Source organism: Girardinichthys multiradiatus, chromosome 1 (assembly GCF_021462225.1).
Source record: "Girardinichthys multiradiatus isolate DD_20200921_A chromosome 1, DD_fGirMul_XY1, whole genome shotgun sequence".
Classification (NCBI taxonomy): domain Eukaryota; kingdom Metazoa; phylum Chordata; class Actinopteri; order Cyprinodontiformes; family Goodeidae; genus Girardinichthys; species Girardinichthys multiradiatus.
The window spans coordinates 33,647,280-33,673,401 of record NC_061794.1 but is presented as its reverse complement, the minus strand read 5'-3'; the positions used below and the strand labels follow the sequence as shown (position 1 = coordinate 33,673,401).

At 38.5% G+C, this 26,122-nt stretch overlaps 1 protein-coding gene across 1 annotated transcript; it reads right to left on the bottom strand.

The window, feature by feature from the left end:
* Window positions 1–5,354: 5,354 nt before the first annotated feature.
* si:ch211-253b8.5 (dysbindin) lies at window positions 5,355–25,767 on the bottom strand. The gene is made up of 4 exons (XM_047385788.1): window positions 25,362–25,767; window positions 10,396–10,545; window positions 8,431–8,580; window positions 5,355–6,796 (listed from the first exon to the last, which is right to left on the bottom strand). Exons 1-4 carry the CDS (start codon window positions 25,402–25,404, stop codon window positions 6,522–6,524), a joined length of 618 nt encoding a protein of 205 aa, XP_047241744.1. The 5' UTR covers window positions 25,405–25,767; the 3' UTR covers window positions 5,355–6,521.
* Window positions 25,768–26,122: the final 355 nt, after the last annotated feature.

Sequence of the window (26,122 nt, the reverse complement as noted above, 5' to 3'; positions counted from 1 at the left end):
TTATCTACACTTTCTCAATTGTTCAGTTTTGGTTCCAAAGCGCTGTTAATGTAATGTACTTCCTTATTTATTGTCTGTGTTTACAAAACAATGCTTCTCAGTTCCCGTACTAATACATGGCATTTATGAATTACAATTCATGATGTTCTTAAGCAGTAATCACTAACAGATGGTACTTAAATGTCAAAATTCTGAGAAGTTGTAAAACTTGAAAGAAAGACGTTATTTTTTTTCTGTTTAAATCTTGTTGAGGTTGAGTTTTATTTCAAATAGCTGTCATAAAACAACTGAAAGCAATTCTTTGGCAAGGACATGGGCTACAGTACACCTCACTCTCAGTTTAGCCTCAGGTAAGTTTAAGGTAATGCATTTTCTCACGTCATATTGTTGCAGACTGGATCTGTTTGAAGTGTATATAAACGCCTTTACCTTTTGGCAATAGTTCAGCCAGAGAATTAAGCACGCATTCATGCTCCTGGGACTTTGTGAGATTTTTGGTTATGATATATCTCATACTGATCATCATTAACAGGCTGTTATGGTTCTGTGTTGGAGCCTTTTTTGTTATATGTTTTATATTAATGAGACTTTTTTTTTGGAAGACCAGAAAACTCTAAACTCTAATTTGTTAATGAACAAGCTTTCCAAAAGGTTTATTTCTTTCTCCAAAATGTATTTTATGTTTGCCACTGTATGTTTCTCCTCTCAGTTTTAGTCTCCATTTGTGTTGTGCTCAGGCAGTTTACTGGTCCTTTTGCCCATTGATTATGTTTCTTCTCTTTTTTGGTCCAAAGACTTTACCTTCATTAAGGTCCTCTAGTACAAAGAATGTTTGTAAGACATTTTACTTTTAAATTATTTTAATCCCAAATTGACCAGGTGCAATCCAGACACACAATTAAAAAAAATCATGCAAAAACACAAATATTGTTTGCGTTTAGAATCACAGCACATCTCAGTTTACAAACCTTTAGACAACACTTTCACTGTTCTCCTGTCATTTAAAACAACACGGAACAAAGGCTTATTCTTGCAGTTGCATATCTTTTTGAAACATTTCAACACATTGTTTAGCATGTTGCTCAACATTTTGTTACCACCCATTGCCACTTCACAGAAGGCTTGAGGCCCACAGGCATCAGGTCTTCTGCTACCCTAAACAAAGTCAGGTTAGTGTACAATGCAAAACAAACAATTATTGGTCAGGGTTACTCTGTTGGGTCCAGTTTCTAACTTGGATGGAAGCGTTTTCTGGGGTTCTGTCCCATAGTTAAACCATGAAGCAGACCGACCTGAGGGGAAGCCAATTACAATAAAAGGAGAGTTATGAGATGTAATGCAGCCAGTCAGCTAAAGCAAGAACTGACTTGAACATTTACACAGTTTTTCAATTTTGTTCCCCAAATTTGTGACTCTATCTAAGAAATATCTTTTTTACCTTATGCATTCAAGGCATTTCATTGAATAAAAGAAGTTTCTCATTGACATGCATGATTTTCAAACAAAGTTACATTTAATACTACAGCTAATGACTAATTCTGTGCTATTTTCATTAAAAAGTCATAATTTTCACCATTAGAACTATAATCAATGATTCTTTCCCAGTGATTACCAGGGGTGTGACGAGATAACTTTGCATTCTGTATGTTGCTAATCAAAAGGCCAAAAATGTGAATTTCACAAATCATCCATAACCTTCCTTGGCTACGTTTTTGAGGGTGAACAGGTGAAGACATATCCTGAAATGATCAGAGCAGTTCAAGATTGGCCAGCTCCTAACGCTGGAAAGCAGAACTTCCTGGGAATTGCTAATTTTCACCTGATGCTTCAGCAGCGATTTCAGACTGCTGCTCCACTCACATCTTTCACATGTACTAAAAAGCTTTTTTCATGGTCTGAAGCAGAAAGCACCTTTTGTTAATTAAAGAAAAGATTCACTGCAGCTCCCATTCTTATCCATCCAGATCCTGCCTCCCATTTCATCCTCAAAGTAGATGCATCTTATTGTGGGGTTGGTACCATCCTATCCCAAAAGGTCTTCCTCTGATGGAAAATGGCCTGCACTTGTATAGTGCTTTATCAAGTCCGAAGACTCAAGAGCACTTTACACTACAATCATCAGTCACCAGTCATCCACTCATTCATGCACACTGACAGTGGTAAGTAAGCTGTGAGAGGTTTTCCTCTGATGGTAAGCATCACCCATTTGCATTCTTCTCAAAACGTTTTTCACATGCAAAGAAGAATTATGACATAAGTACCCGACAGTTGCAAACTTGCAGCAAATGCATCTTAAAAAAACATTAAGGAAAAACTTTCTTCTCTCAAACTTTCTTCTGGGCATCCAGCCAATGTCTTTACTGAGGGTCTGGTCCCATATAACTTGGTGGTTGACTCCTAGTGATCTGGTGCATTTCCGTTTTGTGGAGCGAGTTTGGGAGACATTAAATAGAAGGCATGGTAGCAGCCTATTATTGTGTGGACAGATATTAAGTACCTCTTGTACTTCAAATTTGCTAAGCGCCTGAACACCCTACACCTTTCTGGTGGCCATCCCTTAATAAGGATTTGCTGGACCAGATCTCTGTTTGTACCATCTGTGCTAGAAATAAAAGCTCCAAGAAAAGCTCTCCATCAGGTTTCATTCAACCTCTCTTCAGATGGTAAAAGAAAAAGAATGACAAGGCCTTGCATAAAGTTTATGCAAATCTATGATTCTCCTTGATTAGAAGAATTTCTCCCTGTGGCTGATCTTTAATAGACATGAGACTACTCAATTTTATTTGAGTCAGACTAGTATAGTAAAATATCTAAAGCGCTGTTCTCTGTATCTTTACAAACACTGCTGATACCTTAGTTACAAATTGACCTATCTGAAAGGACAAAAAACATGCTTAAATTTGGATCTGCCTGAAGCCAAAAGATTGATTAAACTAAACTGGATTGATTCAAGAATAAAAGTCTTTTTTTACCATCAAAGTGGTTAGATATCTGGATGGAATTTTACATATAGTGCTTCTATATCTAACCAGAATTAGAAGAATGATCATTATTTTGTCCAAAACGTTCTGAAATCTTCAGTTTTAACCAGCATTTGATTAGGGTTGTACTGAAAATATGGTTCAAAAATGTCTTCAAATTTGTTTTTGTGGATCCTGGTAGCAAATAAACTCACCACAAATGCCACTAGTATCCTATGCAGAGACAATTTAGGGCAAAGGCAAACTTGTCAAACAAGTTGAACTAGAAACCTCAGTGCACGGCACAAGTCAGTGTACGTCGGTACGATAGTCTGTGAAGTTTTATTAAAATTTTCCAACAAGTGTGTACAGGCCAAGCTTCAGCAGCACAGCTACAGAATAAAGTTCTTCTGACTGACAGTTTTCAAAAGACATTTTAATAAAAACTTTACTAGAGAGAACAGGCCTTTGCAGAAATCCCAGAGGGTGGGGTGGGGGATTGAGGGCTGGAAGTGTGGGAAGAAAGGCAACTAAAAGCAAGAGAGCATTTGGGAGTATTACTCTCAGGTTTATTTTGTAGGGTGTGAAAAAGTGTAAGAATGAAAAGGATGTGGGAGTGCCTTGTTTAACAGTAATGCTGTGCTGCCATACTGTCACATCAGCATACATTTACGAAAACAAAATTAACACAGACCATAAACTCATGAAGTTCTGAAAGGCTGAGCCATTTTTTTCTCCATGTGATCACACTGTAAATATGCACTCCTCACCTTTAGTGATAGATTGAGAACAAGAGAGCATGTTTCAAACAGGTGTTCCAGCATTGCTCTGAAAAGTCCGGCCTGTTTGTACTTTCTGAACGCTGGTAACACTTGCTTGAAATATGAGAGTGGCAAGAACATAAGGGCATGCATTTGTGAAATACATTTCACTCATAATGTTCAAAAAGACATTCTTCATGCAAACAGAGATTACTTAAAAGGCATCAGTCAGTCATTTTCTACCGCTTATTCCATAGTGGGTCGTGGGGGAGCTGGTGCCTATCTCCAGCAGTCTATGGGCGAGAGGCAGGGTACACCCTGGACAGGTCACCAGTCCATTGCAGGGCAACACACAAACAACCATGCACACACTCCTTCATACACCTAAGGGCAATTTAGAGAGACCAATTAACCTAACAGGCATGTCTTTGGAAGGAAGCCGGAGTACCCGGTGAGAACACACGCATGCACGGGGAGAACATGCAAACTCCATGCAGAAAGACCCCTGGCTGGGAATCAAACCCAGGACCTTCTTGCTGCAAGGCAACAGTGCTACCAACTGCACCACTGTGCAACCCTTACTTAAAAGGCATAGAAATTAAAACCTGGGTTTACTAACCTAGGTTTTTTTTTCTGTCATCAGTGGTTAATTTTAAATCACAAGAACTTCACTAATCCCTGTACTTTGTCAATGCATGCTTGGATGATTGGATTTTCGCATCAGAAACCGGATATAAAAAAATGAATTTTGGGTGTTCTTTTTTTGGTCAGAAACAGATAAACTGAAATCTAAATTGTTTGATTTTCTTTTAATTCTTAATGAAAACATAAAATCACTACAAGGAAAAAGAAAATCAGTCCATTTTTATCCTGATACTTCAGCTTGTGTTAGCAAAGCAAAGTATGTTTCAACTCGTGGCATCACTGCCCATACAGTATATTGCAGCATATATTTTCAACATCTGGTTCACAGTGAAATAAAAATGCCACCATTTTGTTTTAAAATTTTTATCCTCATCGAGACTTGTCAAAATTCTTGTTTTTGTGTTCTATGTTCATTTATTTTGTAGTATAAAAATATATAGACACCATTTGAACTGCACAGAGGAAACAGCTCCTCCCATATTAACAGCATACGATGGTTGTGAAATTTGTTGCCTGTCACAAATATTTTTTTTAAATCAAAAAATCTAACCTGTTTTAAACAGATATGCCTTAATTTTACACTAAAATGATTAAAATAATAAAAAATGTTTTCACATTGCTTTGTTTTTACATGAACAAAAAATGGGACATTTTATATTTCATGTGTTTGGACACAGCAGTATTTTAAAATAATTGTTTTCATATTTTTTATCCATTAATGCATATATACAATAGTATTAGGATATATGATAGCACTATCATTTATGCTAGCCTATTATCCTAGTATATTAAAATGCAAAATGAGGTGTGGAGGAATACAATAAAAAACTGGCAATTTTTTAAAATGTTTTCTTCCAATTAGCCACGAAATGTTTGTTCTCTGTTAAAGTTGCAGGGTTGCAGGTTCATCACTGGGCAACACAGACACAAACAACCATGCACACTCACACTTTAAGGGCAATTTAGAGTAACTGTGGGAGAAACCAGCTTGCCTGGGATTTTTATTTTTATTTTAAATATAAAAGAAAATTAAACCCAATTTAAGTTTCTGATGAGAAAAGCCAGTTTCCAAAATATGCACAGACCACCCTTAAACTGCATATTTCCTCTGAACACTTTGAGCTCTTTAAGCAAAGATCTGTCACTTTTATGCGTCATAGTTAAACTACAAATCCTTACCTAAACAGCAATGAAGTCCCTAAACAATAGAGAAGGGTTACAACGATGTAAGGTAAGCCATGCTGTTGAGCAGGTACTCGTGGAAGTTTTGTTACACCTGTTTGGAGATGATATTTGCCTTCAAAAAGACTGCAAAACATGGTACTCAGGTATGTTGCACAATCCCATTTGCCAAAAATATTGACTGTGTTTTATTATACAACATAATTAATGAATGGCATAATTTACAAATTTTAAAATAATGTGACCTTAAGAGAAAAGGTTCCATTAGCTGGCCTAACAGAGGCTTTAACTGCTTATTCCTTTAATACTGTGTTGCATGTTTTCATTGCTTTATAGCGTACCAAAGCAGTCCATTTGATATTGGCTCAATTTGGCCTTTAATATAAGAATTTATTTCGTTTGATTTGTTTTCTGTGTACTTTCTTTAAACTGCATCATATGTTTGTTGTTTACAACTGATACTGAGTCTCACTTTTTTCCAGTGCAACTAGTTGTTCCTAGAAGTCACCTAATCTTTAAATGGAGGCCGCATGCGTGCAACAAGTGTGAATTTGGTCATATAGCCTATTTGGAATGGGACCAAGTGGTGCTACCCTTTTCAGTCCTTCACATAGCTGTTAAGAAACTGAATGTTAAAGAGACACAGGGATTCCCCCCCGGCAGTTTGAGGAGTAAAACTGAGCTTGTTTTATGTCAACAAGAACAAGTTTGTGCAGAAGAAAAGAATGACTCATATAATTAAAATAAAAGTCATTTGACACAACTGCCAAGAAACTATTGACTGTGCCACAGAACTTGTAAAAACAAAAGTGGTTAGTTATTAAATTGTAAAGAAAACTGCACAGTTCAAAGGACAGATCTAATCACAGTTGACCCAACCATGCTGGGCGTTTCAGCAAATAAGAAAAGAATGCAAATGCACAGAGGGAATGAGAAGAACTCAGTCTGTTTTATGGGCTGTTGAAAATCATATTTATTCTTCATCTTCTTCCTCTGTTTCTTCATCTCTTATGTGGGGAACGGAGGTTAGCAGCAGAGTGTCGGCATGCACTTCTTCATCATCGGACTGGATCACTGGTGTGTCAGCTCCACCTGCACTGGTCACACTGGAACCAGATGATGTTGAAGAGAATCGAGACTGCGAGCCGCGGTAGACTTCTTTTTGCCGTTGCAGTGGTGCGCGATCCCTGTAGACAACCTCAGTTTCTTCATCCTCCTCATCTTCATCATCGTCCCCACAATCTATAACTAGGTGTACAACAACATGTTGGTATCAATTTTATGACACTTAGACTTCTAGAAGTATACATATTGCATCAGTATACTTGCAAAAGAGTCTAAAATATGACTGTGCTGTACTATTGCGAAGCTTTTGTCCCTAAAATATGTAATACGTTTTAAACTCTGGCTAAGGCATTCCAAACCTTTAATATTCTTCTGATGAAGCTATTCTATTGTCAATTTTAACATAACTGTGCTGAATATGATGGTGAAAATGAAAAAGAAAAATCAAAATGAAGTCTCTCTTTATCCCCACTAACAGATACCTAGGTTTTGGGTCAACCTGATACTTAGACCTGTTCACAAATTGATCCACCTTGATAAAAACACCAGTTATTTTTGAAGAAAAGTAACCCCAGAGCATGATGCTGTGGGTACGGTTTTCTTCTGGGCATATGCAGCTTTATTTTTGTACCAAAAATACCTTTTAGAATTGTGGCTCAAGTGTAAAATGTTGGTTTGATCACACTATAACACCTTTTCCCACAAGTATTTTGGCGATGGCACGACATTTTTTATTTAAAGTTTTTTTTGGGAAGGAACCATACCTCGTCTTCATCCAGACATATGACAATGCAGAAGAATACAATGAGCACCTGGCAGAAATACCTGCAGCTTTCGCTTTTGGCATTTTGGCAGTCTCCCTGACTAGGCTATGGTTTGTTCTTTCATCAGTTTTGGACAAACATCAAGTCTTCGTTGTGTTACTGTTGTCTCAACTGTTGTCTTAATAATTAACATCTTCACTCTTCCATAGTAAGAAAAAAAAAACATAGTTGGTATGCATATATGGTGCTGTGCATTTTTTTTTTCAAATCCAAATCCATTTTATTTATAAAGCAAATTTAACCAAAACATAGATAATAATAAAATAGAATGAAAACAATAAAGAAATTAAACATGCTAAATGTGACTGAAATGACTAAAATGAAAACAGAAATAAACCAACTTGCACTGTCAAAGCTACTGTTTTAGATTTATTATTTTGTTGTATTATTTGGTTAGAAAAATTAATGTTGTTGTCATAAGAGAGACTCTTATGACCTGTGATGAAAAACTATGGCTCCTAATGTTTCTATGTGCAACTTGGCAGTTTCACAGATCATATCTCTCTGTGCTCTCACCATTTTCTGAAGGACAATTCATTCATAATGCTATATATGCAATATCTATACACATAACTGCAAGTTGGCTTGGGTCTTGGGATGGGCACCGAGAGCTCCATTTGATTTATAAGCTCCCAGAGGGAATAGGTTGGGTTTGTCTCAAACAGGCGCAGTCAGATTCCATCAGTTGGGATCGCAACAGACTTGGAAGCCAAGCTACTGCTCCTTCTCTTTCTCTTATCTTCTTTGAGCTATAGCTCAGCAGTTTTTGAGCTGTGTCCTTCTTAGACTGGGGAAGCAGTTTGTCTGCTGAGAAGCTTTAGATTGGTTAAAACCATTAGTGAAATAACCTGCTGGGTGGCAGGATGCTGAACATACAGCATGTTTTTGAAACTACCTACCAGGGGCCATAATGTTGTGTCTGAACACTGTATATCAATGTATTTGTGAAGTTAAGCTAATTGGTAGCTAAACAATTATTTTGTTGTTGTGCACCTGGTAGCGGAGAGGCCAGGGCTCCTTCATCACCAACTGAGCCTGAGTTGAGGAACACATCAAGGGCTTCTTGATCTGATATGTCCATCAGATCCATCTGTTCCAGAGTGTCCACATTCACCTCCATAGAAGAAATACTGCCTATGGGGGCTGCATCAAATCAGTAAACAAAAATTCAAATCCATATGTAAAACATAAATATGCAGACTTTTTAAAGAAAATATACTGTTCTTTAAAATCACTCATACCTCTTGAGCTTTTTTATATTTTCTCATGCTGTTACTAAAAACTTTATTGTGTTTTCTTTAGGAGTGGGCACTTTTATGTGACAAACCAACACAAAGTAGTGTATAATTGTGAAGAAGTTGGAAAATGGTACTTGGTTTTCCACATTTTTGCCATTTGCATGTGTATTCATCACCCTTTTCTCTAAATAAAATTCAGTGCAACCGGATGCCCCCGAAAAATATCATATTCTTAAATAGAGTCCACCTGTGTGTAATTTAATCTCTGTATAAATCTAGCTGTTCTGTGACGACCTCAGAGGTTTGTTACAGAACTCTAGTGAAAAAACAGTATCAAGAAGACCAAGGAACAGATAAAGTTGCGGAGGAAGTAGATCTAGGTTGTGAGGTACCATTAATCAGACAAGCATTCAAGACACTGATTGTAACTTTGGAGGAGCAGCAGAGATCCATAGCTATCAGCCAATTACTAGCCATGTACTCCACAAATCTGGCGTTTAGGAAAGTGTGGCATTGAAAAGAAATAATTGCTGAATGAAATCAATGAGAAGTCCTCATTGCACTTTGTCACAAGCTACAATATGTAAGAACCACACCAAAAAGGTGAAAGTGCTCCAAACTATGTCATATTCAATAAACTACAATATTATTGAAAAGTTCATTTACTGAATTTCAGTAAATCAATTTACTAATTGAAAAACATTATATAAATTTATTACATACAGACTGATGTTTTCAAGCCTTTATTTTAGTTAATTAGAATGATTACCTACTTGAGGCTAAAATCTGTGACATTTAAGATTAGAATATCACATAAGACCTATCAAAATGTTTAAATACTAAATTGTGGGCTTAATAAAAAGTATGTTTATTACCTGCTTAAATGTTATTTTTCAAATGTGCTTTTAATCTGACAAACAGGCCTCATTGAAACACATATTTACATTAATTGAATATGACTATATTTGGTCTTCTAACACTGCACATAACCCTGAACTCACATGTCCCTGAGTAAAACACAGTGGAGGCAGCATCATGCTGTGGGGATGCTTTTCTTTAGTTGTAAAAGGGAGGCTGGTTAGAGTTGATACAAAGATATCTGGAGCTGTTAGAAAACAAAACACTGTTAGAACGCTGCCAATTGAGAACAAGGCTAAACATACAGACAGGGCTACAGTGGAATGGTTTAAATCAAAGCATATCCATGTGTTGGAATGGCCCAGTGAAAGTTAAGTCCTGAATCCAACTGAGAATTTATAGAAAATGTATGACTAGAAAATTGCTGATCACAGATCCTCCCTGTCTGACTAAGCTTCAGCTATTTTACAAAGAAGAGTGGGAAAAGCTGGTAAAGAGATACTCCAAAAGACTTTGATCCAAATGACTTGAAAAATGCACTCCACATGTTTTGGATTTTTATTTATAAAAAACATGTACCCTTTAACTTAATAGTTATGTACCATTTTGTGTTGATCCATCACATAAAATTCCAAAGAAATTCATTGAGTTTTGGGGTTGTAATGTGACAAAATATGGAAATGTTCAAAGGGTAAAAATACTTTTGCAAAACACTGTACTTGTACAACCTATAAACTATAAAATCATATGGATTTATATGCAGTGACTACTTATAAATATTTGAAGCAGAAGAAAGTATTTAGAAAATTTCTCTTTTACTTAAAATTAAGATTAATTTTGTTGAGGAGTAGGCAATGCTCACGTTTCCTGCAGTCGACCTGTAGATGGGTAGAGGGCAGGTGGTTTTCCACATCATGCTGGTAGACGTCTTCAAAGAACCGTTGCCTGTCCCTTAGCTTCATATGCTGAGCAGAATCATTATCAAGCAAATTCTGGGAGTTGTCCTTTTCAGCTGAGCATCAAACAACAAAACAGAAAAGAAAGACAAACAAATACTCTTCACGTCTTTTAGTGGTACACTTTTTTGTAAACCTTTTTTTTCTTTGCAACATAAACCTTTTTTTGACAGTTAGTGTGAAATAGCTTATTTTAATCTGACTTTAATTTTATTTTGTTTTCTTCACAAAGGAGTAAGCTAAAGACCATAATAATTATCATATCTTCTTAAATTCCTCTGCCTCCTACTGTGACATGATTTGGCTTTGGCCAATTATTCAAGACGACTAATTATCAACATTGGGTGTGTCTGTTTTCAGTGCGTGACAAGGTTTGACGAGTAAAGATGTTTGTGGTTAAGTGATGGTGTTGTTCTCTATTTCAATGGAAACTGATAGTTCCATTGAAATGTGTGGTCACTAAAAATCTTCCCATCTCCTTTTGAGTCAAAGAACAAGTCCAGCCATTTAATAGAGTTGGTTACGCTTTATTTTACTGCCACACCTTTAGTCCTTTATGTTAAGTCAAAAAACGATTTTGTTAAATAAGATGACAACATTGACTATAATGAACAATATGATTACAAGGTAATTGCCAGTTTATTGACCTGTACTTTGGAAATCGATAATTACCTTTACATATATTTATAACTTGCTGACGCTGAGATGAGTCAGTCCTATGGGAAGAAACTTGTGCCATCAGAAACTGAATTTGAATTGCTCTGACTGAAATTTTTTATGTAATTTGAAATTAAATGCATTGGTTTGAAAATGAATTTCGCTAAACTGAAACAGAATTTTATGGTCTGAAACTGAATTGATTTGCTTTTAAAATGTATTTTGTTGTATTAAAAATTCATTTTGACTACTTTCACTTTCAGGTCTGTAATTCAATTTCAGTTCCAAAATTCAGTTTAATTCAGATTAATCAAACACAGATTCATCGATTTACGTTTCACAACAGGTTAAACTTCCTTCACGGCATGTTGAGCTGGAGCAGTGCAGCGTTAATGAGTTTGGCGGATGTCAATCACCGAGTCAAATGAACATCTACAGGTCCTTCTCAAAATATTAGCATATTGTGATAAAGTTCATTATTTTCCATAATGTCATGATGAAAATTTAACATTCATATATTTTAGATTCATTGCACACTAACTGAAATATTTCAGGTCTTTTATTGTCTTAATACGGATGATTTTGGCATACAGCTCATGAAAACCCAAAATTCCTATCTCACAAAATTAGCATATTTCATCCGACCAATAAAAGAAAAGTGTTTTTAATACAAAAAACGTCAACCTTCAAATAATCATGAACAGTTATGCACTCAATACTTGGTCGGGAATCCTTTTGCAGAAATGACTGCTTCAATGCGGCGTGGCATGGAGGCAATCAGCCTGTGGCACTGCTGAGGTCTTATGGAGGCCCAGGATGCTTCGATAGCGGGCTTTAGTTCAGCCAGAGTGTTGGGTCTTGAGTCTCTCAACGTTCTCTTCACAATATCCCACAGATTCTCTATGGGGTTCAGGTCAGGAGAGTTGGCAGGCCAATTGAGCACAGTGATACCATGGTCAGTAAACCATTTACCAGTGGTTTTGGCACTGTGAGCAGGTGCCAGGTCGTGATGAAAAATGAAATCTTCATCTCCATAAATCTTTTCAGCAGATGGAAGCATGAAGTGCTCTAAAATCTCCTGATAGCTAGCTGCATTGACCCTGCCCTTGATAAAACACAGTGGACCAACACCAGCAGCTGACACGGCACGCCAGACCATCACTGACTGTGGGTACTTGACACTGGACTTCTGGCATTTTGGCATTTCCTTCTCCCCATTCTTCCTCCAGACTCTGGCACCTTGATTTCCGAATGACATGCAGAATTTGCTTTCATCCGAAAAAAGTACTTTGGACCACTGAGCAACAGTCCAGTGCTGCTTCTCTGTAGCCCAGGTCAGGCGCTTCTGCCGCTGTTTCTGGTTCAAAAGTGGCTTGACCTGGGGAATGCGGCACCTGTAGCCCATTTCCTGCACATGCCTGTGCACGGTGGCTCTGGATGTTTCTACTCCAGACTCAGTCCACTGCTTCTGCAGGTCCCCCAAGGTCTGGAATCGGCCCTTCTCCACAATCTTCCTCAGGGTCCGGTCACCTCTTCTCGTTGTGCAGCGTTTTCTGCCACACTTTTTCCTTCCCACAGACTTCCCACTGAGGTGCCTTGATACAGCACTCTGGGAACAGCCTATTCGTTCATAAAGTTCTTTCTGTGTCTTACCCTCTTGCTTGAGGGTGTCAATAGTGGCCTTCTGGACAGCAGTCAGGTCGGCAGTCTTACCCATGATTCGGGTTTTGAGTGATGAACCAGGCTGGGAGTTTTAAAGGCCTCAGGAATCTTTTGCAGGTGTTTAGAGTTAACTCGTTGATTCAGATGATTAGGTTCATAGCTCGTTTAGAGACCCTTTTAATTATATGCTAATTTTGTGAGATAGGAATTTTGGGTTTCCATGAGCTGTATGCCAAAATCATCCGTATTAAGACAATAAAAGACCTGAAATATTTCAGTTAGTGTGCAATGAATCTAAAATATATGAATGTTAAATTTTCATCATGACATTATGGAAAATAATGAACTTTATCACAATATGCTAATATTTTGAGAAGGACCTGTAGATGTTCATTTGACTCGGTGATTGACATCCGCCAAGGACCTGTATAAGAAGCGTCATGTAAACAAATGATTGTCAAACAGCAACACTTATGCTACCTGTAGCTATTAGCTAAACATGCCAGATTAGCATAGTGTTACGTCGGTCTGCGTTTCTCTTGCCCTTACCTCAGCGTAACGTCTGTTGCCTAGCAACCGTGTTAGCGTGAAGCGCAGAGCTGTGAAGCCGAACAAATGGTGCCTGAAGGTTAATAACGCTGTCTACTGTAATACTGTCTACATGGTTTTTATTTACCCTTTTACATGTTGCTGATGGCTTATAATGCTGTTTTGTTTTAAAATGTTATTGTTCTATGATCTTGTTCATTATTCAGCCATTTAAAATGTTGAAAATATATATTTTTTCTGCGCATAGATATAAAAATCTAACACTAGATAAAATACATTGATGACAAATACCATTTGTTTAATTTATTTGTAAAGCTTTCAACAACTTAAACGCTAACATATTAATTTTAGGAACAAAGTTTAAATCAGTTTATTTACAGAGCATAATAATTATTATTATTATTAAAATAAATAAACGAAACACTAATATTAGATTTCATCTGACTGAACTATTTCTGTCTAACCTCCACCCATTGGGGAAACCCAGCGGGAGTTTGAAAACAATGTGCCGGGAGTCAGCTGTTCTCTTGGGGTTTAGCTCACCTCAACCACCTGGTCAGCTGAGAGCTGGCGAGGCGAGCGGCTGCTGGGGCAGCGGACGAACACATCGGTGCAATTATGTAATTAAGCGATATCTTGATAAACTGATCAGATATTTTAGGTTTACACAACTACATTCTCCTCTAAAAATATCGAAAAAGTTCAGTTGTTTCACAGAATGCGCCATATATTCAATTTTATTCCCAGCTTTTTTCTGTCCTCTGTCCTTTCCTACTTCGGTTTGAACAATCTACTTCGACCCGTAATGAATCATGGAATAAGGTGGGACACGGAGGATACAGCGGACCCATCTTTCAAATCCGGGGAAAAGGACGCATTTGTTGGAACCTTGAAGATTGGACAGCATTTGTCGCCTCATCCAGGACGTTATCGGCCTACAAATGCGTCCTTCAAAAGAACGCAGTCCTGAATTTGGACACAGCAATAGTGAATGAGATCCATGAATCAGTAAATCTGTGTTTGATTAATCTGTGGCTTCAAGAACCCGGATGTGTGACACAAAAAAAAAAAGGAATTTTGGAGCTGAAATTGAATTTAATACCTGATAGTGAAAGTAATCAAACTGAATTTTCAATACAAAGCAAAGCAATTTTCAAAGCAAACAAATTCAGTTTTAAACAATTATATTCAGCTTCAGTTTAGTGAAATTAATTTTCAAACCAATGCTTACACAAATACAGATTCAGTCTGAGCAATTCAAATTACGGTTCTGATTGCACAAGTTTCTTCCCATACAGTCCTTTCTTTTGTTTTTCACAGGACCAAGATATCTCACACTGGTGGTAGTCTGACCTCTAGTGTTGATCAGTAGTTTTACACTACTAGTAGTTTAAGATTTACTTGACAGCAAATTTAGATTTCAAATCTGTTTTATTTCTGAGTCAATAAGTGTGTCAATTTTATTTTGTATATTTGTAATAGGAAATATATTATTATAAGAATGAGCATCTGTCCCAACTGTAAGCCTGGCTAACACGTTGACTTTCATCAAGCCGACAGGCTCTGATTGTGAAAGCACGCCGTGTCCTCCTCAGCACACGCTGTGACTCTCCCCTGGGCTCCTCCAGCTGTCACTTTCACTTATGTCACCATTGTTTTGGGTTGTTTAGTACATGTACATGAGTTTAAATCTTTTTGTTCAGCTAGTTTAAATGTGTAATTTTGCTTTCACTGCTAGTTTGTCAACCAATGTTTTTGTGTATCAAGCATCTATGGTTAACTAGTTTACATGATGCCACGAACTGCTAAATGCATCATGCACAAAAAAGCATCTTGGTAGTTTTTGGCACCATTGTTCTCCTGTTGAAATCCATCTCTTGTTGAGCATATGTCACCCAGCTTTTCTCTTCATGGATGGCTCCATCTCTGGAGAACCAGCTTGTCAATGTGCCAGTCACTCTTCGGCTGCCCTGGAGGCGTGTGTGTCCACTGTCAGCCACTAAACATAACCCTTTATTCTGTCATTCAAACTGTCTCTGGAGCCTGAAAAAAAAAAACTGTTGTATAAAGTCTGTGATGTTTCAGCAGTTTGTGGAAATCTTGACATAAACGTTTCTGTTGTATTAAGTAGAAACAATTAACTAGACATGCCTGGAATGACACTACTTAGCATGTAAATATAGCAGCTAGATGAACTGAGTATTGCTACATAGGGATGGGAGAATAGTTACAGGAATGAGGTTAAATGGATCATTCTAAGAACAAATTTTACTCCAACTCTCCTTGGACAGAATGTTTTTTTCTAATATGAACATGTATTTCAGAATTTATTATTTAATTAATAGTCTGGCTCTCTTTACCATTATGAAATTGTTGAGAGGGTTAGATAATTTTTTTCCTGTTTCTTTGCAGAAAGTCTAGCTCGTTCTCATTGCAAGCGTGACTCCTTCAGAGCTGCACCTTGTCACAGATTCTTTTAGTTCATGGACAGGATCTCAAGGCATTAAGGCTTGGTTTGGGACCTTCAGGGACTCATTTTCGCTTTTTGCATATGAAGTGATTCTGTTGGCTTCCTCAAGCCACGACCTTCACTGTGCACTGGAGAACATAACAACCGAGTGTGAAATGGACAGGATGAGAGTCAGTTCATTTAATGTTTGTTGCAGCACTGGTGGCCTTTATTTTTCTCATTGTTTTTGACAGTAAGCTGACAGAAAATGGGTGGAAAGAGGGGAAAGACATGCAGCAAAAGTGGCCTGGACCAGGAGTACAATCTGCGATGGGCTGGGTTGCAGATTGACGCCATCATTTTCAACCGGACAAACGGGTCTATTACTCCAACCAGGTCAGGGGTCAGTCTATTCCTTTAACAGGAGGAGTGATGGTAAGATGGAGTGGGAGATGAATAGATTTTGGCTTTATTAGCTGTGATGCAGGCATTGCTTCAGTCTGTTGTGTTGAGGAAAGAGCTGAGACAAAAGTTAAAGGTCTTGATTTATTTGTCTGTCTACATTCCGACCCTCACCTATTTTCAGGTGTCATGAGCGAAAGATCAAGATCTCGGAAACAATTGGCTGAAACATGCTTCCTCTGAAAGGTGGCTTGGCTAAACCTTGGAGATTGGAGCTCCATCATCAGGGGAAGATCAGAGTGGAGCCCTGTTCCTCCACATGAGTAGAGGCGGTCAGGCCATCAGATCAGGATGCTTTTGGGTGTGTCGGTAGAGGAGACCATCAGGCAGACTCAGAACAAATTGGTATGACTAGAGGAGAGAGGGATGACGATAGGTTTTCCTTGTTTGACCTGTTACCCTACGACTCAATCACTGATAAGCAGACGACAATTGGTGTATGGTTGCCATATTTTAACAGTGGTTGCCATATTTTAACAGTGAAAATAGTTTTTTTAAATGCTTTATGTAATGTTAAATAGCAAGAAAAAATCTAGGGATATCCATCAAATGATAACTTGTAACTGACTTCCTATGGGAAGAAACTGGTGCCATCAGAAACGGAATTTGAATTGCTTAGACAGAAACAAAAACACAAAGTTCAGGCGGGCAACCATGAGGTCGTCCCGAGCAGGCACAAAGTTCAGGTGGGCGCCAGAACCTGCAACACAGAGTCCTGGGCGATCGGCGGCGAAGGCGTGGAGGCTGAGGACAGAGGCGTGGAGGCGTAAAGTTCGTGGTGGCCAGCAGCGGCGAGAACCTGCAGTTTGGTCAGGGGACCGGCGGCGAGGCCAGAAGAACTCACAAAGTAAGGTGTCCGGAGGTCTGCGGCGTTTCCTAATCCGCGACGGAGACTTGGGCCTGGCGTCCAGCTTGGAACCAGGCAGGAACCGCAGAGACTTGGGCCTGACGTCCGGCTTGGACCCAGGCAGGAACCGCAGAGATTTGGGCCTGGCATCCAGCTTGGACCCAGGCAGGAACCGCGGAGACTTGGGCCCCAAAGACAGGAGTCTGGGTGACCTTTGGAGCCAGCGGTCTGGTGGAGGAGGTTGAAGCAGACTTGGGCGGCACAATGGCGGCGCTCTGGAGACATGACATGGACTGAGCTGCTGCTGCTGCACTGCTCTGACGTGGGCTGCTCAGTACCAGCTCCCTGGAGACCTGATGTGGACTGAGCTGCAGCACCATGTGGGAGACCTGGCTTAGACGGCTCAGCTGCAACGCTCTGGTGGCTTGGCGTGGGTGAAGGTGGACGGCAGTAAAACTGCCTTACTGCCGTCTCGTAATCCTCCTCCATCTGCCTGATTCTCTCCCTAAACTCAGGAGAGGAATACAGAAGAGAGGTCCTTCTGAAGCTCTTTATCTGGCAAGCATAAAACCTTAAATGCTGCTCCAGCTCATCAGGTGTTGCCTTAAAACACCGGGCTGGAGCGAGCGAAGACGGCATGGGCGGGGCTCCAGCGAGCCCGAGAAACAGTACTGTGGCGGACAAAGACACGGGATTACTTGCTGCAGTCCTTACGTCAGCTGGCAGGGAAACCACCACTCCAGACGTCACAGCAGCGGACCGGAATGCAGACAAGCAGGCAGCATGATGATGAAAAAGATTTAATGAACAAAAAACAAAAACTCACACACAGGAGGAGACAGGAACCAAAATAATAAACAGGCAGGTGAGACAAGCATGGCATGATCCAAAACACAGGTGACATGATCTGAAAATGTTTCCGTGATGAGTAACTAAACAGGTGTGTATTTATGGAGCGTGAAACATGTGGAGCAAGGAGACAGATTATCTTAGTGCAGGTGAACCGAACAAAGTTAATTGACAGACAGAACACAACGTGACAGGAGCAAAACAGAAATTCAAGGATACTGACTAATAGAAACATAACTAGAAAAACATGAAACTAAAGCATAACCAGATCCAAAAACCTAACTTGACAAAACATGAACTAGAAGACAAAAACTAAAGCATGACCAGGAAAATAATAAACAGAAGCATGATTCAAAACCTTAACTGTGAGAAACATATAAGGAAACTCCTGAAACCAAACACCCCCAAATCATAACAGAATCTGTGTAATTTGAAATTAAATGCATTGGTATGAAAATGAATTTCACTAAACTGAAGCTGAATATAATTGTTTAAAACTGAATTTGTTTGCTTTGAAAATTGCTTTGCTTTGTGTTGAAAATTCAGTTTGATTACTTTCACTTTCAGGTCTTAAATTCAATTTCAGCTCCAAAATTCCTTTTTTTGTGTCACACATCCGGGTTCTTGAAGCCACAGATTAATCAAACACAGATTTACTGATTCATGGATCTCATTCACTATTGCTGTGTCCAAATTCAGGACTGCGTTCTTTTGAAGGACGCATTTGTAGGCCGATAACGTCCTGGATGAGGCGACAAATGCTGTCCAATCTCCAAGGTTCCAACAAATGCGTCCTTTTCCCCGGATTTGAAGGGTGGGTCCGCTGTATCCTCCGTGTCCCACCTTATTCCATGATTAATTACGGGTCGAAGTAGATTGTTCAAACCGAAGTAGGAAAGGCCGGAGGACAGAAAAAAGCTGGGAATAAAATTGAATATATGGCGCATTCTGTGAAACAACTGAACTTTTACAATGTTTTTAGAGGAGAATGTAGTTGTGTGAACCTAAAATATCTGATCAGTTTATCAAGATATCGCTTAATTACATAAATGCGCGATGTGTTCGTCCGCTGCCCCAGCAGCCGCTCGCCTCGCCAGCTCTCAGCTGACCGGGTGGTTGAGGTGAGCTAAACCCCAAGAGAACAGCTGACTCCCGGCACATTGTTTTCTAACTCCCGCTGGGTTTCCCCAATGGGTGGAAGTTAGACAGATATAATTCAGTCAGATGAAATCTAATATTAATGTGATATTTGGTTTATTTATTATAATAATAATAACAATTATTATTATTATTATTATGGTCTGCAAATAAACTGAAAGTTAATATGTTAGTGTTTAAGTTGTTGAAAGCTTTACTAATAAATTAAACAAATGGTATTTGTCATCAATGTATTTTATCTAGAGTTAGATTTTTATATCTATGAACACAAAAAATATTTTATTATTATATTTATTATTTTAAATGGCTGAATAATGAACAAGATCATGAAACAATAACATTTTAAAACAAAAGCCATCAGCAATATGTAAAAGGGTAAATAAAAACCATGTAGTTATTTACAGTAGAGACAGCGTTATTAACCTTCAGGCTTCATTTGTTCGGCTTCACAGCTCTGCGCTTCACGCTAACACGGTTGCTAGGCAACAGACGTTACCCTGAGGTAAGGGAAAGAGAAACGCAGACCGACGTAACACCGGCGGCACACTATGCTAATCTGGCATGTTTAGCTAATAGCTACAGGTAGCATAAGTGTTACTGTTTGACAATCATTTGTTTAAAATTCAGTTTCAGTGTAGCGGAATTCATTTTCAAACCAATGCATTTAATTTAAAATTACACAAATACAAATTCAGTCAGAGCAATTCAAATTCATAACTTCCTCTGAACAGACGTGAACAAAAATATTAAAAGACCTGACTCAACCTCTGTCATCCTACAAATACCTTTATGCACCAGAAGAACAACGCAACCAAATCACTGCATGGCATTTAGCCTATCAAAAAAAAATCATTCATTAAGACACATGCTGTTTTGGGAGACCTGTCTTCACCTAAGAAGTCCCTGTCACATCATGATCATGAGGCAGGAGTGAAAAGTTTAAAACAAATAAAGCCATCACTAAAGGCTGTTACTGCATACACAAGGCTTGATGATGATGAAACCACACAGTTATGTAAACCTCCCTTTTGCCTGTTGGCTTCTGTCTCTCTCTGTGACTCCTGCTTGCCATCTCTCTCTGCCCATGTGTCTAAAAATCATACTGCATTACTCAAGATGAGATGACCACTGGTCATGTCCAACCCACACGCAGGATCAGCTGTGTGCCCTCATCTGCTCATCTCTGCGTGGGCTGATAACATATATGTAAAAGACTGACTCATCTACATAACCTCTCCGCTTCCTTTCTTTCTGCAGTGGAGGGCCTCTAGGAGGTCTCCATGCAAATTAGCTGAGATTGCATTTATACTATTCTCTGTGAGACCAAAATGGCTTTCTTAGTCTTGATATGGGGGAATCCCTCGCTTTCGACATTAGGTTTTAAAGAACCAACTATCTTAACAGTTCTGTTTAAATCAAATGTATATTTCCACTTTCTAAGTATCGCCCACAGTGATGACTGAAGCTATGTTTTCCAAGAACCACTTGCAGCAAAGTGTAACAAAATAATTTTGATATAACAAGGCAACCCATTGCACATAGGGTGCTGTCTTACCCTTTAACCAGGCAAAAGAACACAGCACATGTGGAAAGGATATACTATAGAGTTGTCAGCGACTAGAAAACTGCTGTAACATAACTTTTGTTTTGTTATGGAGGTTCTTTCCTCAGGATACTAAGAGACATAAAGGTAAAAAAAGGAAAACAATGTACACATATACAAATGGAGAAATTAAAAGCTTAAAACGCATTGTCATTATCTCAGATTAAATGCACAATCTGTCTGTTACATACAGTATAACCCACTACAATGGCACTGTTATAACCACTGGCAGTGCATAAACAGCTTATATACAAACTTTAGTTGAGATGGAGGCCATGGATAAATGGTTCATGCCACAAACTGATGTTAAATTTGAAGCTTTACCTAATTTTACCTTTGAAAATCCCATAAAACCCCCTGTTAGCTCCCACTAAACTATCATTGCTTAAGTCTTATTGTTGCATAACACAAGCACAATCCTTAAGCTGCATACCCTTCAGTACCCTGGAATGGACTCTTACCCTATTGTAGTGTCGGACAATATTGCTCACATGCTTGTTTGGCTGGAAATGTATCCCGGACTCTTTCATTGGCTGAGTTGCCAGGGAGAGCAAAATTAAGAAAGGATGAACAGAAAGACATTTCTCAAAAGGAAGCAGAACATGGTCATGCAATCGTAGTCAGCCATATGTTGGTCCTGGTATAAAGTAACTGTAGTGTCAGTGATTTGCAAGAAAAAGCTTTAATGTCTGCCTGCCTCAGCAGGATAGTAGCATAGAGTAAAACTAAAGGGGTGAGGAAATTCTTGCTATCTTTGCACATTTGCTTTGTTTTGAGAACCATGCAATTTAACCAAAGTAATTTTGATTTTCACACAGATTTTTTCTTTTACATACATTTCTGGCCAGAGAGTCAAATACACTCGTCATTGTAATGAATGTCAGGGATGTCAAGGAATTTTACATAAAGAATGTAATGGATAGGAATTTTGTCTATTTCAACCAGGACCAAAACAAAACATAAAGATTCTAATGTATATATATACCCAGTAGTATTTTGATAAATGCCCCTGAACAAGTTTCCCCAAAACCAGGATCTTTTTTAAAGCAATAACAAGCTTCTAAAATAATTTCTGACCACTCCTCCTATGAGAAACAGTAGAATCGGTAAAGGCAAGTTTCAGGGGTGGTAACCTCTGTCCACAAGAGCTGGTGTCCTGCACATGTCAGCTGTTTCCCTGTCTAAATGACAGTCTCTTTAGCAGACTCCTGCAGATTGGCTGAGAAGATAATTTACTGATTTGGACGAGGTGTTGGAGCTGGGACACAGCTAAAACTTGACATTGGCTCTCGAATACCAAAGTTGCACCTTCCTGTTTTAGTTTGTTGGTTTTTTATCTGCCACCTTTATTAAGCATTGTCCATTAATTTTTAGTATGATTGAAACTGGGGAAAAAAAATAATTTAAAAGCCTGATGCTAGCTTGCTCTTTGTATCCTAAAACCAGTTTTGATGTGTGTTTATTATTCCACCCACTTTATGTAATGATCCAGGACCACTGGCAGTAAAACACACCCTCAGCATGACGTTACCACCACCATGCTTGACAGTTGGTACAGTATTTTTAGGCTTGATATCCTTGCCTTGATTTTTCCAATCATTCTTCTTGTTCACTGAAGTGAACTGGTGTTCCAGCAACTTCCAGTTCATGGAAGCCTTAAGCTTGAGTGATGTTTGGGTTTTTTACGAACATCCTAACCAGTTTGTTTTGATTTAAGGGGAATAGTTTGGGTTGTATGGTTCAAACAGAATTGGTAACAAAAGTGTAGCAACTTTCCTAATGACATTAAACAACATAATTGAGAAGATGTATATATTTGACTCTGTGTGGATTAGAGAAAATCCACAGTAAACTCAACCAATTACACTCCTATTCAATAAATAAAGAATAAGCATTCCAAGGAGGCTCATTTGTCATATTAAAAATACCTTTTGAAAATACATAAGCAGGCTTTCAACATACTTTTCATTAAGACCTTATTTCTGCATTAAGAATTTTGTTTTTACTGGTCTGATGTAATATTTTGATGTTAGATGTCAGGTTTTCACTAGCTGTAAGCGGAAAATCCTCATAATTAAGAAAAAGAAAGGCTTCAAAACATCTGTCTGTGTAGTTGATCTATATAATGGGGTTTACTTGGTCAGTTACTGAAATAAATTAACCTTTCAATGTAATTCATTTTTTTTCAATATGACTTTAAACCATTTTAAAACACATTACAAATAGTTCCCCCGCTGCTCAATTCTACCAGTGCAACAACCTCTGTATTTCTAAATACCTGCAATCATTGTCACTTTAGCACAAATGACCTCCACTTTTTACTGTACATAAGTGATTTTCTTTTATTTATTTATTTTCTTTATTTTTATTTTATTATATTATTACTTCTTGTTTTTGTTTTTGTTTGATTGCAAATTTTTTGGTAACTATCTGCACCTTACTTCAGTCAGACCTGGAAAAAGAATGATTCAAATGCACGATTAAAAGACCAAACTGAATATGACATTCATGCCCACGATGACTGCATATAAACTTTTCACTACTGAATCACTTAAAGATTGAGCATCGTTTCATGTAAAGGAATTTAAGTCAGCATGAACTAATGAGTTATAAGTGGGAGGGCCAAATTGAAGCTAAACCACATGATTTTATTTTTCATACCTATGATCTTAAATACATCTCAACTCCAATAACTTTATTTTTTACTGCAGTGTCCTGAATAATCCGCACTGCTTCTGAATTTTTGCAATCAAGGATCAAGAAACACATCTTTTTACTTTTGAGTAGCTATTTTCACCCACCTTCTGTTGTCTGGACACATTATTTTTCTCTTTTCTAGAATGAAAATATTTCAACTGTTTCATTTGGTGCTGCAGTTATACTTCGCTCCTTGGCACTAAACCGAAAGCAGGAAACAAATGTTCCTATTGAATCTGTGTCACATGGCACAGCATTCAGTTCCCTTGTGGCAAGTGGCTAGAAATCCCATGATTTCTCTGATTCCAGCAAACCCACAAGTGGGGAGCTAATGTGTGTTTGAGAAAGCTGCTAAGGCTGTTATGCTGCATGGCCACTTTCATCTGACAGCCCATCTATCTCCTCCCTTCTCCTGCTCCTTCTACTTCCCCTCACCTCCCCCCTGGGATCCCAATGATTGTGTCACCCATCTGTACTGTTACGCATTTTTGAGAAGTTACTACCCTTATTTATTGAGTCAGGCGCTCCTATTCTGCACGCCTCGTAGCCACAAAAGTCCATCAAACATAAATCATTCATGAGTGAGATCACTGCACCGCAATAGTAACCTCCCCCTCGGCTACCCCCCACATATCCATAAACCTACAGCCACTTCTCAGAGAGTAAATCAAGTCTGGCCAATAATGCTGTCCAGTTTCTTTCTTCTGTAACCAGCACACACCATGGTGGCAGCCTGCATAATACTGCAGGAAGCATAATCTGAAGACGGGAATAAAATGTACACGTGTAGACATTTCTACATGTGACCATGTTTACTGTCTTGAGCATCACCCTGAATGTGCTCCTCATTGTGTCATCTTCAGCCTCCTAATGTTTATGCTTTAAGTGTCTGAACTGATTTGGGTTTCCCAGGCCAGTCCTATTCCCAAAGCCATAAAAGCATTTTCCTAAAGCTAAATACAAAGATAACCTCCAACCGTGCCCACTGCTCCCTTTACAGGTCAGTCAAAACAGGGCTTTCGGGGGCCCAGACCAGATTTATTTCTCAATTTTGTTGTACTTGTGACAATGACAATAAAGGATATTCTGATTCTGAAATGATCTGGGTGAAGCCTTTATACATTACTGCTTCTACTTCTGCATATATATTTCATCAAAAAAGCAAGTTGGAAATCCCACGCACTCCATACTTCACTAAAACAGTTACTCTAAGGGAATTTATTATATCACAAAGAAAGGCAGTGTCTCTGCACGAGGGAGGTTGGGATTTACAGTCTTCATATAAAGATCTTCTTTGCTTAAGTTTTGTCAAGCTTAAAGAAGTCCTTCTTATCCCTTCCCACTGATTAAATCTCATTTGCATTGACATTGTTGCACCACCATCAAGGCTGTCAGGCTAATGTAGTCACATCAGAGAAGGCTGGTAACTATTATTATCACTTTGGACAATAAACCTTTTTCTATGCTCCTAATGAGAGCTGAGAACAAAGGGATAATTAGGAAGCAAAAGGATAAACTTACATAAGTACTTTTTGTTTTTCTGAAAATAATGAAATCATTTATTCTTTGAGTTCAGATTTTATACCAACGTAGCCTTGGGACAATTATACAACACTAAATCCATGTCAGTTATAATATAAGGATAACGATATCACAGTCAGTATTAATCAAAAGTTTTACTATAGCACTTGCATATTTTATTTAATTATTTCTAATGAAGGAGACAAAGCTGTTCAAATGATTACATTTTCAAGACTTGTTTTTATCTCAATGTGTTCAATGTATTGTTTTAAAAAAAGGCTTGAATATAATTTCAATTATAATGTTGCAACAGTGTAGAGTAATGACAGTATAGAGAAGATGCTACTTCAGATCAACTTATCACCACTTTGTCTGCTGCTGCACTTATAACAATGTAAATGCTATATTGGTTACTCACATGCCAGACGCTTGTTGTGGTTTGTCGAGCCAGCAGATGACATGATCCAGTGATTTGGGGCTGGCTGAAGACTGTTTACCTTTGACTGAGTGTGTATTTTTTTCTCCTGTCAAGGCTCCAGGATAGAATGCTGGTGCGAGAGTAGTAGATGGTCATCTAGTCACTGCATTTCTTCTGACTTTGGTGCCTTGAACCGTCACTGATAGTACCCTCACATTCCCCTTTATCTCTCTTTCTTCTTCCCTGCTCTGCCTTTTTGCTGTGCTCGCTGACTCCCTCCCTCCCCCTCTGACTGATTAGCTGTTTTTTCCCCAGGTTTTCCCTCTACTGCTTCTAACTCTCATCTTGGCTGCCTCGCCAAGTCTCTCTCACACACTCACATACATACTGACACACACACACACACACTTATTCACTCTGTCAGACTGGCTAAGTAGGGTTGTAAGAAGCTGTACAGCTTAGATGTGATTTGTGTGTGTGCGTCTGTGTGTGTGTGTTGAGAGGATGAGTGAAGCATTGTGGCCTGTACCAACTAATGACTGCGGGGGTCAGCAGGATCAGGAGGAGGTTTTTATATAATATTGAGGGGTAAGCCATTTTAAACATTTTTTGCTTTGCCTAACATTTCCACTGTTTTTCTAAATTTGCTGCTGATTAAAAATAAAGTGTGGTATAAAGATTGACAGGAAAAACTTTACATATGTTAATCATATAATGCATTCATTACATTTTTCTAATATTATGTATCATTTTAATGAGGT